Source organism: Salmo trutta, chromosome 36 (genome assembly GCF_901001165.1).
Source record: "Salmo trutta chromosome 36, fSalTru1.1, whole genome shotgun sequence".
In the NCBI taxonomy this organism is placed as follows: Eukaryota; Metazoa; Chordata; class Actinopteri; order Salmoniformes; family Salmonidae; genus Salmo; species Salmo trutta.
This window is the reverse complement of record NC_042992.1, coordinates 21,334,502-21,353,073: the sequence shown is the minus strand read 5'-3', so window position 1 is coordinate 21,353,073 and position 18,572 is coordinate 21,334,502. Positions and strand designations below refer to the sequence as shown.

The window sequence follows — 18,572 nt, the reverse complement described above, 5'->3', positions numbered from 1 at the left end:
TGATAAACTTGGATTAGTTAACAAAACGTGCCATTGGAACACAGGCGTGATGGTTGCAGATAATGGGCCTTTGTACGCCTATGTAGATATTCTATTAAAAGAATAAGCCATTTCCAGCTACGTTAGTCATTTACAACATGAACAGTGTCTACACTGTATTTCTGATCAATTTGATGTTATTTTAATGAACAAAAAATGTGCTTTTCTTTCAAAAACAAGGACATGTCTAAGTGACCTCAAACGTTTGAACGGTAGTGTATACTGAGCACTTGTTGGCTGCTTTTCCTTCACGCTGCGGTCCAACTCATCCCAAACCATCTCAATTGGGTTGAGGTCGGGTGATTGTGGAGGCCAGGTCATCTGATGCAGCACTCCATCACTCTCCTTGGTCAAATAGCCCTTACACAGCCTGGAGGTGTGTTTGGGTCATTGTCCTGTTGAAAAACAAATGATAGTCCCACTTAGCGCAAACCAGATGGGATGGCGTAGCGCTGCAGAATGCTTTGGTAGCCATGCTGATTATGTATGCCTTGAATTCTAAATAAATCATTGACAGTGTCACCAGCAAAGCACTATCACACCTTCTCCTCCATGCTCCACGGTGGGAACCACACATGCAGAGATCATCTGTTCACCTACTCTGCATCTCACAGACACGGCGTTTGGATCCGAAAATCTCAAATTTGGACTCCTCAGACCAAAGGACAGCTTTCCACCGGTCTAATGTCCATTGTTCCTGTTTCTTGGCCCAAGCAAGTCTCTTCTTCTTATTGGTATCCTTTAGTAGTGGTTTCTTTGAAGCAATTTGACCATGAAGGCCTGATTCACAGTCTCCTCTGAACAGTTGATGTTGAGATGTCTGTTACTAGAACTCTGTGAAGCATTTATTTGGGCTGAAATTTCTGAGGCTGGTAACTCTAATGAACTTATCCTCTGCAGCAGAGGTAACTCTGGGTCTTCCTTTCCTGTGACGGTCCTCATGAGAACCAGTTTCATCATAGCACTTGATGGTGTTTGCGACTGCACTTGAAGAAACTTTCAAAGTTCTTGACATTTTGCGGATTGACCAACCTTCATATCTTAAAGTAATGATGGACTGTTGTTTCTCTTTGCTTATTTGAGCTGTTCTTGCCATAATATGGACTTGGCCTTTTATCTTCTGTATAACACCCCTACCTTGTCACAACACAAATGATTGGCTCAAATGCATTAAGAAGGGAAAAAAATCCACAAATTAACTTTTAACAAGGCACACCTGAGAATTGAAATGCATTCCAGGTGACTACCTCATGAAGCTGGTTGAGAGAAGGCGAAGAGTGTGCAAATCTGTCATCAAGGCAAAGTGTGGCTATTTTGAAGAATCTCAAATAGAAACTTTGTTTTGATTTGTTTAACACTTTTTTGGTTATTACATGATTCCATATGTGTGTTGATACCTTCGCTATTATTCTACAATGTCGAAAATTGTAAAAATAAAGAAAAATACACACACACACATTCACACATGCAAGCATACACACACATACAGTAGTCCCACTAAGCAGTATACAGTACACACAATGATACACCCACACACAAGCACAATGATACAGACCGAAGCACACTCTACCATCTGTAGCTGTTAGCTGCCTGCACTATCCCGTCTCTAACGTGTTTGGGTGTCTTTCCCTCAGATGTTTGATTGGATAATGGCCAACAAAGGTCTGTTCCTGGCCGGCTACACCGAGATCGGCAACAACCACCCACACGCCATGGAGCTACAGACGCAGCACAACCACTTCGCTATGAACTGCATGGTAAGAAAACACACACACACACACACTGGGCAGCGGGCTATTACACAGCTAGGAGCTGTATCCATACAGGCTTACATAATGGTTCTGAAACGGATGGCTTTAAAGCAGGAGATGAATCTACTGTTTTGCCTCAGCTAGATGATGACTCTGCAGATGGAAACGCGCACTGACATTTAGCGCTGCACTAAAATCAATGCAAGCTCTCTCTCGTGTGCACACACACCCTGTCTAGTTGAGGCTAGGTCCATAGGGAATCCATAGGTAGCTATTACAAAGCTGGCATCCTTCCATACTGACATCACTCCAATCCTTTCTACAACCAGAATCTGGAATGCCAGTACGCTAAATTGGGGATTTCGGAACATTTTTTTGTTGTTGTTGGAAATATCTATGTTTATTTGTCTGTTATCTGAATAGCTAAATAAACCAAATCAATGTTTCTCTCTCTCCCTCACCCCAATCCCCTCCCCACTCCAGAATGTGTATGTGAACATCAACAGGATAATGTCAGTGGGTAACAGGCTATTGGAGTCTGGTCACTATGCCTCTGTGCAGATTAAACAGATCTCAGGTCAGCTGGAAGCGGAGTGGAAAGCCTTCGCTGCTGCCCTGGATGAACGCAGCACACTGCTGGAGATGTCTGCCGCCTTCCACCAGAAATGTGACCAGGTGGGTGGTGGTGGTACAGACACTCGTCACACACAGGAATACACACATCCAGGCAAGCAGGTAGGCACACACATAGAATTGCTGAGTTTGTAGAATTCCAAATGGAGAATCAGGGCGGTCCTCTTTCCCAATAGAAATATTCAATGGTATTACTCTCATCATTGTATCCTTTCATGTTCCACAGTTAAAGAAAGAAAAATAGTACATTTTCCATGAAATTCAACCATTTTCCATAGATGCTACTTCACAAAGCCTCCTCTCTTTGTGTATTCTGATTATTCGAGGGTAGACACATGGAGAATACATGGAGACACTCATACACACATACATTTCTACATACATATCTATCTACCTACCTACCTACATACACCTACCTACCTACCTACCTACCTACCTACCTACCTACCTACCTACCTACCTACCTACCTACACACACACATACACCAATACATACCTACATACATAGATACCTACCTACCTACACACACACACACACACACACCTACACACAGTTGAAGTCGGAAGTTTACATACACCTTAGCCAAATACATTTAAACTCAGTTTTTCACAATTCCTGACATTTAATCCTAGTAAAAATTCCCTGTCTTAGGTCAGTTAGGATCACCACTTTATTTTAAGAATGTGAAATGTCAGAATAATTGTAGAGAGAATTTGTGATGGCCGCTCTAATACCTTGACTTTGTTGTCCTTAAGCTATTTTGCCACAACTTTGGAAGTATGCTTGGGGTCATTGTCCATTTGGAAGACCCATTTGTGACCAAGCTTTAACTTCCTGACTGATGTCTTGAGATGTTGCTTCAATATATCCACATAATTTTCCTCCCTCATGATGCCATCTATTTGTGAAGTGCAACCGGCCCCTGAGGCTGCAGCAAAGCACCCCCACAACAGGATGCTGCCACCCCCATGCTTCATGGTTGGGATGGTGTTCTTCGGCTTGCAAGCCTCCCCCTTTTTCCTCCAAACATAACGATGGTCATTATGGCCAAACAGTTCTATTTGTGTTTCATCAGACCAGAGGACATTTCTCCAAAAAGTATGATCTTTGTCCCCATGTGCAGTTGCAAACCGTAGTCTGGCTTTTTATGGCGGTTTTGGAGCAGTGGTTTCTTCCTTGCTGAGCGGCCTTTCAGGTTATGTCGATATAGGACTCATTTTACTGTGGATATAGATACTTTTGTACCTGTTTCCTTCAGCATCTTCACAAGGACCTTTGCTGTTGTTCTGGGATTGATTTGCACTTTTCGCACCAAAGTATGTTCATCTCTAGGAGACAGACCGCGTCTCCTTCCTGAGCGGTATGACGGCTGCGTGGTCCCATGGTGTTTATACTTGCGTACTATTGTTTGTACAGATGAACATGGTACCTTCATGCATTTGGAAATTGCTCCTAAGGATGAACCAGACTTGTGGAGGTCTACAATGTTTTTCTGAGGTCTTGGCTGTTTTCTTTTGATTTTCCCATGATGTCAAGCAAAGAGGCACTGTGTTTGAAGGTAGGCCTTGAAATACATCCACAGGTACACCTCCAATTGACTCAAATGATGTCAATTAGCCTATCAGAAGCTTCTAAAGCCATGACATAATTTTCTGGAATTTTCCAAGCTGTTTAAAGGCACAGTCAACTTAGTGTATGTAAACTTCTGACCCACTGGAATTGTGATACGGTGAATTATAAGTGAAATAATCTGTCTGTAAACAATTGTTGGAAAAATTACTTGTGTCATGCACAAAGTAGATGTCCTAACCGACTTGCCAAAACTATAGTTTGTTAACCAGGCGTTTGTGGAGTGTTTGAAAAACAAGTTTTAATGACTCCAACCTAAGTGTATGTAAACTTCTGACTTCAGCTGTACATACATACACATTCTCTGGTGTGTGTGATCTCTGTATGATGAGAGTGTGCAGTGAGATTACAATTAGATTAGAATCCTACTGTGTTGGTTTGTTTAATATTCCCATGTGACTTCTTCTTTTATTTTATTCTCTGCTATGTCTTTTTGTCCCCCACGTTGAAATCGGGGAGGGGACTGTGGCCCGATTTTGACGAAACTTGGGTGAATGATGCGTCTTGCCAAAGAGATCCGGCATTTACAATTTACACTGATTGGCGGGAGCTATAGTAATTAACTGAAATGTGTGAGTTGCACCAAAGAGGAAGAGGCGAAGCGAGAGGGATAACTGGGCCCAAAATCATTCTCCAGCAGGTGCCGTTTTTTCTTTGGCACAGTACATGGAATACAGGGAGTGGATTAGCTAAAGAGACTACAGGGCTCGACATCCAGGGCTGTCCACTGGCCCGGCAACATCTGCCGAGCTCATCGGGCCAGTTAATCATGCTTTCATATGGCCCCCTTGGGCCAGTACGTTTCCAAACTCAGATTCACAGAAATACACTGTATTTATAAACACTGTAAAATCACATGATGTTATTAGTGCCAGTGGGAGTTTTTTTAGGACATTAAACAAGCAACAAGATCATATTTAGTCTTTTATCTAGCTAATGATTAGCCTATTGTGCTAAACAATGCAGAGGAGCAACCCCATGCTTCAGCCATGTAGCCACGAGGCTGCTTCAGACAAGTGATAATGCTTCAGCCATGTAGCCACCAGGCTGCATCAGACAGGTGTTCATGCTTCAGCCATGTAGCCACGAGGCTGCATCAGACAGGTGATCATGCTTCAGCCATGTAGCCACGAGGCTGCATCAGACAGGTGATCATGCTTCAGCCATGTAGCCACGAAGCTGCATCAGACAGGTGATCATGCTTCAGCCATGTAGCCACGAGGCTGCATCAGACAGGTGATCATGCTTCAGCCATGTAACCACGAGGCTGCATCAGACAGGTGATCATGCTTCAGCCATGTAGCCACGAGGCTGCATCAGACAGTGATCATGCTTCAGCCATGTAGCCACGAAGCTGCATCAGACAGGTGATCATGCTTCAGCCATGTAGCCACGAGGCTGCATCAGACAGTGATCATGCTTCAGCCATGTAGCCACGAGGCTGCATCAGACAGGTGATCATGCTTCAGCCATGTAGCCACGAGGCTGCATCAGACAGTGATCATGCGTATTGCTAAAATAGCACACCTGCAGATAATATGTACAGGCTCTAAAGATATTGCTTTTCATCAATATGTTATTGGGCTTATTTCTGGAGGGGAATGTTACATCTTAAAATGTTTAATATGGGTTATATGTCATCATTCAGAGTGGGGAATGGTTTTATTTTATTATCAGATTGTATGGTTGGCTAAACGAAATCCCCCACGATTGAAATTCTGCGTGCATAACTTGCTTTCCTGTGATCTTGGCCCAGTTTTCACTTGCTACTGGCCCATGTGTGCCACTCTCAAATTTACTTGAATGTCAAGCCCTGGACTGGTACCCAGGTGAACTGCCTTCCATTTTTTGGGGGGATGTTTACTGTTGCTTTGTTTTTCTTTAATGTTTTTCTTTAGTTGTTTTCCTCTATTGTCCCATCAGGATTGGAATCATTTACAAAGAACTAACCTAGCCGTGTGACATCCAGGTTATCATGGTGGAATCATTTACAAAGAACTAACCTAGCCATGTGACATCCAGGTTATCATGGTGGAATCATTTACAAAGAACTAACCTAGCCATGTGACATCCAGGTTATCATGGTGGAATCATTTACAAAGAACTAACCTAGCCATGTGACATCCAGGTTATCATGGTGGAATCCTTTACAAAGAAATAACCTAGCCGTGTGACATCCAGGTTATCATGGTGGAATCATTTACAACGAACTAACCTAGCCGTGTGACATCCAGGTTATCATGGTGGAATCATTTACAAAGAACTAACCTAGCCATGTGACATCCAGGTTATCATGGTGGAATCATTTACAAAGAACTAACCTAGCCGTGTGACATCCAGGTTATCATGGTGGAATCATTTACAAAGAACTAACCTAGCCATGTGACACCCAGGTTATCATGGTGGAATCATTTACAAAGAACTAACCTAGCCGTGTGACATCCAGGTTATTTATCATGGTGGAATCATTTACAAAGAACTAACCTAGCCGTGTGACATCCAGGTTATCATGGTGGAATCATTTACAAAGAACTAACCTAGCCGTGTGACATCCAGGTTATCATGGTGGAATCATTTACAAAGAACTAACCTGGCCGTGTGACATCCAGGTTATCATGGTGGAATCATTTACAAAGAACTAACCTAGCCGTGTGACATCCAGGTTATCATGGTGGAATCATTTACAAAGAACTAACCTAGCCGTGTGACATCCAGGTTATCATGGTGGAATCATTTACAAAGAACTAACCTAGCCATGTGACATCCAGGTTATCATGGTGGAATCATTTACAAAGAACTAACCTAGCCGTGTGACATCCAGGTTATCATGGTGGAATCATTTACAAAGAACTAACCTAGCCTTGTGACATCCAGGTTATCATGGTGGAATCATTTACAAAGAACTAACCTAGCCATGTGACACCCAGGTTATCATGGTGGAATCATTTACAAAGAACTAACCTGGCCGTGTGACATCCAGGTTATCATGGTGGAATCATGGTAGAATAATGCACTGACTCTCAAAATATTTCCAAAATGAGCAATACATATACATAGTTACTAGACACAGCGCTTTGAGCATCGTTTGTGTGTGTGTGTGTGTGTGTGTGTGTGTGTGTGTGTGTGTGTGTGTTCCTCTCTATAGTAAATGAGTAACATGGACTCGTGGTGTAAGGCGTGTGTGTAATGTGTTTGTGTTCCTGTGTCTACAGTACATGGGTAATGTGGACTCGTGGTGTAAGGCGTGTGTGTAATGTGTTTGTGTTCCTGTGTCTACAGTACATGGGTAATGTGGACTCGTGGTGTAAGGCGTGTGTGTAATGTGTTTGTGTTCCTGTGTCTACAGTACATGGGTAATGTGGACTCGTGGTGTAAGGCGTGTGGAGAGGTGGATCTACCTTCGGAGCTCCAGGACCTAGAAGATGCTATCCACCACCACCAGGGTCTCTACGAACACATCACTGCTGCCTACTCAGAGGTAAACAGCACTGCTGCATACCCAGAGGTAACATACATGTGTGTGAGTGTTGGTGTGGGTCAGTGGAAGCTGCTGGGAGGAGCTATAGGAGGATGGACTCATTTTAATGGCTGGAATTTAATTAATGCAATGTTAGCAAACACATCAAACATATGGAAACCAGGTTTGACTCCATTACAGCCATTACAATGAGCCCGTCCTCCTATATCTCCCCCCACCAGCCTCCACTGGTGTAGGTGTGTGTTTGGGGTGGGTGTGATGGTTAGGGTGTGTGTGGGTGTGTGGTATCACTAGCAAGTTCTATACTAACACGTTTGTACATGTGTGTTTGTATGTACATGTGTGTTTGTATGTACTGTATGTGCTCAAGCCTTTTAGAACTTTTTCCTTCGCCCTCCCCCAGGTCAGCCAGGACGGTAAGGCCCTATTGGATAAGCTCCAGCGCCCTCTGACCCCGGGGGGGGCTGATTCGCTAACGGCCTCGGCCAACTACAGCAAGGCGGTGCACCATGTGCTGGATGTGATACACGAGGTGCTGCACCACCAGAGACAACTGGAGAATATCTGGCAACACCGCAAAGTCCGCCTGCACCAGAGGCTCCAGCTGTGCGTGTTCCAGCAAGACGTACAGCAGGTGTGGACTAGTTCTGACCCTGTGTGGCTCAGTTGGGAAGAGCCTGGCTCTAGCCACGCCAAGGTCGTGTGTTCAATACTCGCAGGGATCACATAAATGATACACATACTGGAAATGTATGGACACACTAGTAGGCATCACCCTTGTAGCCAAGGTAACTGTTGCCATGGCGATGCTGCTGGCCAGTATCCAGGTGAGGGGTATTCTGCCAAGTGGTAGAGGCAGAGAGAGTGGGATGGAGAAAGATCTGAGAAGGAGGGCGAGAGCAGGACAAGGAAGGCGTGAAGAGGGAGAAAGAAAGGTGGAAGGAACATGAGGGTTTTGTCTAGAAGGGATACAGCTTTTGTCAAACTTGACTTTTCGTAGCAGGTTTAGGAGAACTTACGCAGCAGGTTAGGAGAATTAATTGAGCAGGTAAGGGGAGTTAGGTTAAGGTTAGGAAAAGCGTTAGGGTTAGCTAAAATGCGTCAATTTGACAAAAGCTTTCCCCTATCTAGAAATGACCAGATGGGAGGGAAGTCATCCTCTCTGTCGTCTACCTTCCTCTGCCTACTGACTGGAGTAGCATGCTGTTTTCTCTCTCACGACAACCCCTTTTTCCTCTGCCCCACAGCCTGAACTTCTATGCCACTTAGCTAACTGTGCATGCTTGTGTATGTGCAGGTTCTGGACTGGATAGAGAACCACGGGGAGGCCTTCCTCAGTAAACACACAGGCGTTGGGAAGTCCCTCCATCGAGCCAGAGCGCTACAGAAACGACACGAGGACTTCGAGGAGGTCGCCCAGGTAGGACACCTCTCTTCATGTCTCTGCTTTTTCTCTCTTTACTTTTCCTCTCTTGATCTTCCCATTTCCCTTTCCTCTCTCCATCACATACTCTCGCTTTCTCCATCTTTGCACTAAATACTGTCTCTCTCTCCTCCCCTTCTCCCTTTCTCTTGTTAACTGTCCTCCCTCTTTTCTTCTCCCCCATCACTCCTCCTCTCTGTCTCTCTCCCCCTCTGTCTATCTCTGTGGAATGGTTCTGTCCTTCCTCCAGAACACCTATACTAACGCTGACAAGCTGCTGGAGGCGGCAGAGCAGCTGGCCCAAACAGGAGAATGTGATCCAGAGGAGATCTACCAGGCAGCCCACCAGCTGGAGGACCGCATCCAGGACTTTGTCAGGAGGGTGGAGCAACGCAAAGTCCTGCTGGACATGTCTGTCGCCTTCCACACACACGTCAAAGAGGTACAGGGTGGGAGGGAGGGAGGGTGTGTGTGTGGGGGGGTGGGGCGGTGGGTGGAGATGGGGATGCGTCGTCAAGTAGCGCGACATCTTACTGGAATGTGTGTGTGTGACATGTTAATCATCTCTCTAGCTGTGGACGTGGCTGGAGGAGCTGCAGAAGGAGCTGTTAGATGATGTGTATGCTGAGTCTGTGGAGGCGGTGCAGGACCTGATCAAACGCTTCAGCCAGCAGCAGCTGACCATCCTCCAGGTCACTGTCAACGTCATCAAGGAGGGAGAGGACCTCATCCAGCAGCTCAGGTAGAACACACACACACAGGTGTGCACACAGACGTACACACTCAACACACACTCAACACACACGTACACACACTAACACACACACAAAATGAATTAGAAGAAACTGTGCAGAAGGTAAGTAGGATGGAAGAGAGAAGAGGAGGAGAGGAAGATAAAACAACAACATCCTCACATAGCGGACTGCCAGATGAGAGAGAGAGAGATGGAGAGAAGCAGTAGGTTGAGAGTTAGAGAGATCCATGTATTTGACATCTCTGACCATGATTCTGGTTCTATTAATATCAAGTGTGTGAGTCTGAGACCTAGCCCTCAACACACATTGAAGCTCTCTCTCTCTCCCTCTCTCTTCCCCCCCCCCTTTCTCTCTCTCTCTCTCTCTCTCTCTCTCTCTCTCTCTCTCTCTCTCTCTCCCCCCCCCCCTCTGGGTATTGTTACATAATGCTGGTTACATAAGTGTGGTTAATTATGTAGAATCCCCAGGACTCTGCTACAATGCTGTGTCTGTGTGAATATGCGGCTTAGACAGGGCTTAGACTCTGATGTGTTAGCTAACTTTGGACCAGAGCTAGCCCTTGACTCTCAGTTCCATGACATTACACATAATGCCTCCGAGAGTTTTCGAGAGCCAGACCAGAGCTAGCCAAGTAACAAGCTTGTGTCTGCAGAGCGGAACCAGAATAAAAATGTAAATAAACTCAGCAAAAAAAGAAATGTCCTCTCACTGTCAACTGCGTTTATTTTCAGCAATCTTAACATGTGTAAATATTTGTATGAACATAACAAGATTCAACAACTGAGACATAAACTGAACAAGTTCCACAGACATGTGACTAACAGAAATGGAATAATGTGTCCCTGAACAAAGGAGGGGGTCAAAATCAAAAGTTACAATGAGTATCTGGTGTGGCCACCAGCTGCATTAAGTACTGCAGTGCATCTCCTCCTCATGGACTGCACCCTCCGATCCAACAGGTCCCAGACGTGCTCAATGGGATTGAGATCCAGGCTCTTCGCTCGCCATAGCAGAACACTGACATTCCTGTCTTGCAGGAAATCAATCACGCACAGAACGAGCAGTACGGCTGGTGGCATTGTCATGCTAGAGGGTCATGTCAGGATGAGCCTGCAGGAAGGGTACCACATGAGGGAGGAGGATGTCTTCCCTGTAACGCATAGCGTTGAGATTGCCTGCAAAGACAACTAGCTCAGTCCGATGATGCTGTGACACACCGCCCCAGACCATGATGGACCCTCCACCTCCAAATTGATCCCGCTCCAGAGTACAGGCCTCGGTGTAACGCTCATTCCTTCGGCGATAAATGCTAATCCAACCATCACCCCTGGTGAGACAAAACCGCGACTCGTCAGTGAAGACCACTTTTTCCAGTCCTGTCTGGTCAAGCGACAGTGGGTTTGTGCCCATAGGCGACGTTATTGCCTGTGATGTCTGGTGAGGACCTGCCTTACAACAGGCCTACAAGCCCTCAGTCCAGCCTCTCTCAGCCTATTGCGGACAGTCTGAGCACTGATGGAGGGATTGTGCGTTGCTGGTGTAACTTGGGCAGTTGTTGTTGCCATCCTGTACCTGTCCTGCAGGTGTGATGTTCGGATGTACCGATCCTGTGCAGGTGTTCTTACACGTGGTCTGCCACTGCGAGGACGATCAGCTGTCCGTCCTGTCTCCCTGTAGCGCTGTCTTAGGCGTCTCACAGTACGGACATTGCAATTTATTGCCCTGGCCACATCTGCAGTCCTCATGCCTCCTTGCAGCATGCCTAAGGCACGTTCACGCAGAGGAGCAGGGACCCTGGGCATCTTTCTTTTGGTGTTTTTCAGAGTCAGTAGAAAGTCCTCTTAAGTGTCCTAAGTTTTATAACTGTGACCTTAATTGCCTACCGTCTGTAAGCCGTTAGTGTCTTAACGACCGTTCCACAGGTGCATGTTCATTAATTGTTTATGGTTCATTGAACAAGCATGGGAAACAGTGTTTAAACCCTTTAGAATGAAGATCTGTGAAGTTATTTGGATTTCTACGAATTATCTTTGAAAAACAGGATCCTGAAAAAGGGACGTTTCTTTTTTTGCTGAGTTTGTCTTACCTTTTTGTAGTTAATAAATTCAATGTGAAACGTGATAACTATAGTATCCTTAACTAGCATGGAAAGTGTATCAATTGTTCTCTAATTAAAAATCTCTCTCCCTTGTGTCAGTAGCTACAGTAGAATATGCATGCTTTGGAGGAAGGGGGAGGGGCTACAGTAGAATTTGCACGCTTTGTAGGAAGGGGGAGGGGCTACAATAGAATATGCACGCTTTGGAGTGAGTGAGGGGGAGGGGCTACTGTAGAATATGCATCATCGGAGGGAGGGGAGGGGCTACAGTAGAATATGCATGCTTTGGAGGGAGGGGGAGGGGCTACAGTAGAATATACATGCTTTGGAGGGAGGGGGAGGGGCTACAGTAGAATATACATGCTTTGGAGGGAGGGGCTACAGTAGAATATGCACGCTTTAGAGGGAGTGGGAGGGGCTACACACACAAACTGGCAAAGATTTTCAGCTGGCAGGCAGGCAGACACTGGAATATGTTTCTAAGTGACAGTGAGGGATTTGCATTGGCGCTTTGTGTTTTTTGTGGGACTGTGAAAAAAATCCTGGAATGTAAAATAGCGTTATTAACCGGTTCCCAAGCTTTTGAAATTATGGTTCTGTTCCGGAACAGTATAGATCACTTATGTTCTCGTTTTTCTGTTCTCTTTCCTGAACCGATTCCAACCCCTGGTAAATACCATGTCCAATTGTTTGTGTGTGTATGTTTTCTTCAATGTGTGTGTGTGTGTGTGTGTGTGTGTGTCGGTGTGTGTGTGTGTGTGTTCTCTCCTATGGTAGGGACTCTGCTATCTCCAGTAACAAGACTCCCCACAACAGCTCCATCAACCACATAGAGAGTGTGTTACTGCAGCTGGACGAGGCCCAGGCTCAGATGGAGGAGCTGTTTCAGGAGAGGAAGATCAAACTAGAACTCTTCCTGCAGCTACGCATCTTTGAAAGGGACGCCATCGATGTGAGTGTATGGTGGGGGTGGAAAGGGTGTGTGTGTGTGGCAGAGGAGATCCGGTGAACTTGTCTAGACTTTAGCTCAGTGACATAACCTAGTCTTCTGTTTTTAGATTACCCGACTCAATGACACACATGTGTGTGAATCCTCACCTTGTGTGTCCACACATGTCTGCATCTACAGAGCCTTCAGAAAGTATTGACACCCCTTGACTTATTCCACATTTTGTTGTTACAGTCTGAATTTAAAATACCCCAATGTCAAAATGGAATTATGTTTTCAGAAATATTTAGAAATTATTACAAATGTAAAAGCTGAAAGGTCTTGCGTCAATAAGTATTCAACCCTTTTGTTATGGCAAACCTAAATGAGTTCAGGAGTAAACATTTACTAAACAAGTCACATAATAAGTTGCATGGACTGTGTGCAATAATAGGGTTTAACATGCTTTTTGAATGACTACCTCATCTCTGTACCCCACACATAAAATGATCTGTAAGGTCCCTTAGTCGAGCAGTGAATTTCAAACACAGATTCAACCACAAAGACCAGGGAGGTTTTCCAAAGCCTCACAAAGAAGGGCACCTTTGAGCATGGTGTAGTTATTAATTACACTTTGGATGGTGTATCAATACACCCAGTCACTACAAAGATACAGGTGTCTTTCCTAACTCAGTTGCCGGAGAGGAAGGAAACCACTCAGGGATTTCTAAAAACATGTTTTCACTTTGTCATTATGGGGTATTGTGTGTAGATGAATTCCATTTTGAATTCAGGCTGTAACACAACAAAATGTGCAATAGATCAAGGGGTATAAATACTTTCTGAAGGAACTGTATATATCTCACCACCCTTCTCTCCCCCCCCCAGATCATCTCAGACCTGGAGTCGTGGAACGAGGAGTTGACTGTTCAGATGAGTGAGTTTGATACAGAGGACCTGACCCTGGCAGAACAGAGACTCCAGCACCACGCTGACAAGGCCCTGACCATGAACAACCTGACCTTTGACGTCATCCACCAGGGACAGGAACTGCTGCAGTACGTCAACGAAGTACAGGCCTCTGGTGAGTAGCAGCAACACACAAGTGCCCGACGGAGCTTACATTGAATGATATTCTTTCTCTCTTTCTCTCTCTCCATCCCCCCCTCTCTTTCTGTCTCTCCCTGTCCTTTCCCTCCAGGTGTGGAGTTGCTGTGTGACAGGGATGTGGACATGGCTACTCGTGTTCAGGACCTGCTGGAGTTCCTCCATGAGAAGCAGCAGGAGTTGGACGTAGCAGGCGAACAACACAGGAGACACCTGGAGCAGTGTGTACAGCTGCGACACCTACAGGCCGAAGTCAAACAGGTACACACACACACACACACCTGGAGCAGTGTGTACAGCTGCGACACCTACAGGCCGAAGTCAAACAGGTACACACACACACACACCTGGAGCAGTGTGTACAGCTGCGACACCTACAGGCCGAAGTCAAACAGGTACACACACACACCTGGAGCAGTGTGTACAGCTGCGACACCTACAGGCCGAAGTCAAACAGGTACACACACACACTCGCACACCTGGAGCAGTGTGTACAGCTGCGACACCTACAGGCCGAAGTCAAACAGGTACACACACACACCTGGAGCAGTGTGTACAGCTGCGACACCTACAGGCCGAAGTCAAACAGGTACACACACACACTCACACACCTGGAGCAGTGTGTACAGCTGCGACACCTACAGGCCGAAGTCAAACAGGTACACACACACACCTGGAGCAGTGTGTACAGCTGCGACACCTACAGGCCGAAGTCAAACAGGTACGCATGCGCACACACACACCTGGAGCAGTGTGTACAGCTGCGACACCTACAGGCCGAAGTCAAACAGGTACGCATGCGCACACACACACCTGGAGCAGTGTCTACAGCTACGACACCAGAACCATCAATTGATACCACATTATTTCCCATTATATACCAGTAGAAACACCACTACAGTAAAGACCAGGTAAGTACCAGTGGGAACAGTACTAAAATGCTATCCTGATAACTTATATCCTTGTTCCTGGTCTGTGCAGGTCCTAGGATGGATCCGTAATGGGGAGTCTATGCTGAATGCTGGTCTGATCACAGCTAGTTCTCTACAGGAAGCAGAACAGTTACAGAGAGAACACGAACAGTTCCAGCATGCCATCGAGGTGAGCACAGCCGTTCACAACGCAACATAACACTCTTTCATTCTTATACATTGATAAACAAATGTATCATTCTGCTTCTCTCTCTCTCTCTCTCTCTCTCTCTCTCTCTCTCTCTCTCTCTCTCTCTCTCTCTCTCTCTCTCTCTCTCTCTCTCTCTCTATCCCATTCTCTCTCTTTCCATCTTTATTCCCCATTATTTTCTCTTTCTCCCATTTTGATATTGTATAATATAAACCCTTTCTCTCTCCTCATCCCTCTCTCCTCTCCTCCTCGTAGAAGACCCACCAGAGTGCTCTGCAGGTGCAGCAGAAGGCTGAGGTGTTACTGCAGGCCAACCACTATGACATGGACCTGATCAGAGACTGTGCTGAGAGCGTAGCGTCCCACTGGCAGCAGCTCATGTTGAAGATGGAGGACAGGCTGAAACTGGTCAATGCCTCTGTAGCCTTCTACAAGACCTCTGAACAGGTAGGGGGCGCCCTCTCAGGGCAGGGGGCAGGGGAACGTTTTGAGTCTGGACTAAAGGGGTAGGCAGTTACCAGATGGACATGCTAGAAAGTGCCAATATTGTTACATGATCAACAAGTATGTAGGTGTTTGGAAATGTGCATTATGGGAACTGAAGTTTTAAACCCATTGCTGATCCTAACAGGTGCGTAGTGTGTTGGTGAACCTGGAGCATAAGAAGGAAGAGGACTGATGTGGCATTATGGGAGCTGTAGTTTATGTACTGTATATATCTGACTGAAACAGGTGTGCAGTGTGTTGGAGAGCCTGGAACAGGAGTATAAGAGGGAAGAGGACTGGTGTGGCATTATGGGAGCTGTAGTTTATGTACTGTATATATCTGACTGAAACAGGTGTGCAGTGTGTTGGAGAGCCTGGAACAGGAGTATAAGAGGGAAGAGGACTGGTGTGGGGGGGCTGATAAACTGGGTCCTAACTGTGAGTCAGACCACGTCACCCCCATGATCAGCAAACACCTGGAACAGAAAGAGGCCTTCCTCAAGGTAGGAACACACACACACACACATAAAAACAAAACGCCATCACACACACACAGACCAACACACTCACAGCTGTTAGCCATGTCCCTAACTGTGTGTGTGTTTCTCTAGGCTTGTACCCTGGCCAGACGTAATGCGGATGTGTTCCTGAAGTACATGCACAGGAACAGTGTTAACATGCCTGGGATGCTCAGCCATGTCAAAGCACCGGAACAACAGGTCAAGAGTGAGTATCACACACATTCATATTATTCCAGAAGAATGCTTTATCAAAGACAGTATAATGGAATGTAATATCTGTGTTGCGGTCAGACATCCTGAATGAGTTGTTACAGAGAGAGAACCGTGTTCTCCACTTCTGGACCATGAGGAGACGACGGCTGGACCAGTGTCAGCAATACGTGGTGTTTGAACGCAGTGCCAAACAGGTACACACACAATTTACACACACTCTCAATCACTCTGTCTCTATCTCTATCTCACTCTGTCTCTCTCTACCCATCTGTCTCACTCTCTCTATCTCTCTATCACACCCTCTCTCACACTCTCTCTCTCTCTCTCTCTCTACCTCTCTATCTCACTCTCTCTCTCTACCTCTCTACCTCTCGCTACACCTCTCTATCTCACTCTCTCTACCTCTCTATCTCACTCTCTCTCTCTGTCTCACTCACACTACCTCTCTATCACACCCTCTCTCACACTCTCTCTCTCTCTCTCTCTACCTCTCTACACCTCTCTCTCTCTATCTCACTCTCTCTCTCTACCTCTCTATCTCTCTCTCTCTCTCTCTCTCTCTCTCTCTCTCTACCTCTCTACCTCTCTCTACACCTCTCTCTCTCTATCTCACTCTCTCTCTCTCTACCTCTCTATCTCACTCTCTCTCTTTCTCTACCTCTCTACCTCTCTCTACACCTCTCTCTCTATCTCACTCTCTCTATCTCACTCTCTCTCTCTCTACCTATCTCTCTCTCTATTTCACTCTCTCTCTACCTCTCTATCTCACTCTCTCTCTACCTCTCTCTCACTCTCTCTCTCCACCCCTCTTTTTGTCTTTTGTTTTCTTTCCTAGTCAAAATGGCTGTTCTCTCTGTCCCTTCATTCTCTGTTTCTGTCAGCTCATCTGTAACCTCTGTCTCTACTCCAATGTCCACCTCAGCGATCTCTGTGTGTAATCCTCAGGCTCTGGAGTGGATCCACGACACGGGAGAGTTCTACCTGTCAACACACACCTCCACCGGCTCCAGTATCCACCACACACAGGAGCTGCTGAAGGAGCATGAAGACTTCCACATCACAGCCAGGGTAGGAAGGAACACGCACACACACACACACACACACACACACACACACACACACACACACACACACACACACACACACACACACACACACACACACACACACACACACCTCCACCAACTCCAATATCCACCACACACAGGAGCTGCTGAAGGAGCATGAAGACTTCCACATCACAGCCAGGGTAGGAAGGAACACACACACACACACACACACACACACACACACACACACACACACACACACACACCTCCACCAGCTCCAGTATCCACCACACACAGGAGCTGCTGAAGGAGCATGAAGACTTCCACATCACAGCCAGGGTAGGAAGGAACACACACACACACACACACACACACACACACACACACACACACCTCCACCAGCTCCAGTATCCACCACACACAGGAGCTGCTGAAGGAGCATGAAGACTTCCACATCACAGCCAGGGTAGGAAGGAACACGCACACACACACACACACACACACACACACACCTCCACCAGCTCCAGTATCCACCACACACAGGAGCTGCTGAAGGAGCACGAAGACTTCCACATCACAGCCAGGGTAGGAAGGAACACGCACACACACACACACACATACACACACACACACACACACACACACACACACACACACACACACACACACACACACACACACACACACACACACACACACACACACACACCACCTCCACCAGCTCCAGTATCCACCACACACAGGAGCTGCTGAAGGAGCATGAAGACTTCCACATCACAGCCAGGGTAGGAAGGAACACGCATGTACAGACAGACGTACACGCACGCGCACACACAGACACGCACACACACACACACGCACAGACACACACACACACACACAGACACACACACACAGACACACACACAGACACACACACACACACAGACACACACACACACACACACACACACACAGACACACACACAGACACACACACACAGACAGACACACACACACACACACAGACACACACACACACACACAGACACACACACACACACACAGACACACAGACACACACACACACACACACACACAGACACACACACACACACAGACACACACACACAGACAGACACACACACACGCACAGACACACACACACACACACACACAGACACCACACACACAGACACACACACAGACACACACACACACACACAGACACACAGACACACACACACACAGACACACACACACACACAGACACACACACACACAGACACACACACACACACACACACACACACACAGACACACACACACACACAGACACACACACACACACACACAGACA

The 18,572-nt window shown here is 46.4% G+C and overlaps 1 protein-coding gene across 8 annotated transcripts in view; it reads left to right on the top strand.

The window, feature by feature from the left end:
* LOC115175632 (triple functional domain protein) overlaps nucleotides 1-18,572 on the top strand; it is a 119,237-nt gene that overhangs the window by 57,948 nt on the left and 42,717 nt on the right. For 7 of the 8 annotated variants that reach the window (XM_029735031.1, XM_029735026.1, XM_029735030.1 and 4 more), the window contains 17 exons: nucleotides 1,674-1,796; nucleotides 2,274-2,465; nucleotides 7,400-7,558; nucleotides 7,935-8,165; nucleotides 8,829-8,951; nucleotides 9,205-9,396; nucleotides 9,527-9,696; nucleotides 12,585-12,759; nucleotides 13,624-13,819; nucleotides 13,937-14,103; nucleotides 14,824-14,943; nucleotides 15,220-15,411; nucleotides 15,697-15,749; nucleotides 15,857-15,953; nucleotides 16,062-16,176; nucleotides 16,263-16,378; nucleotides 17,130-17,252. In XM_029735031.1, coding sequence (XP_029590891.1) covers nucleotides 1,674-1,796; nucleotides 2,274-2,465; nucleotides 7,400-7,558; nucleotides 7,935-8,165; nucleotides 8,829-8,951; nucleotides 9,205-9,396; nucleotides 9,527-9,696; nucleotides 12,585-12,759; nucleotides 13,624-13,819; nucleotides 13,937-14,103; nucleotides 14,824-14,943; nucleotides 15,220-15,411; nucleotides 15,697-15,749; nucleotides 15,857-15,953; nucleotides 16,062-16,176; nucleotides 16,263-16,378; nucleotides 17,130-17,252 — 2,544 coding nt within the window. The remainder of the gene's footprint in view (nucleotides 1-1,673; nucleotides 1,797-2,273; nucleotides 2,466-7,399; nucleotides 7,559-7,934; nucleotides 8,166-8,828; nucleotides 8,952-9,204; nucleotides 9,397-9,526; nucleotides 9,697-12,584; nucleotides 12,760-13,623; nucleotides 13,820-13,936; nucleotides 14,104-14,823; nucleotides 14,944-15,219; nucleotides 15,412-15,696; nucleotides 15,750-15,856; nucleotides 15,954-16,061; nucleotides 16,177-16,262; nucleotides 16,379-17,129; nucleotides 17,253-18,572) is intronic. The other variant, XM_029735028.1, reaches the window with a different exon arrangement.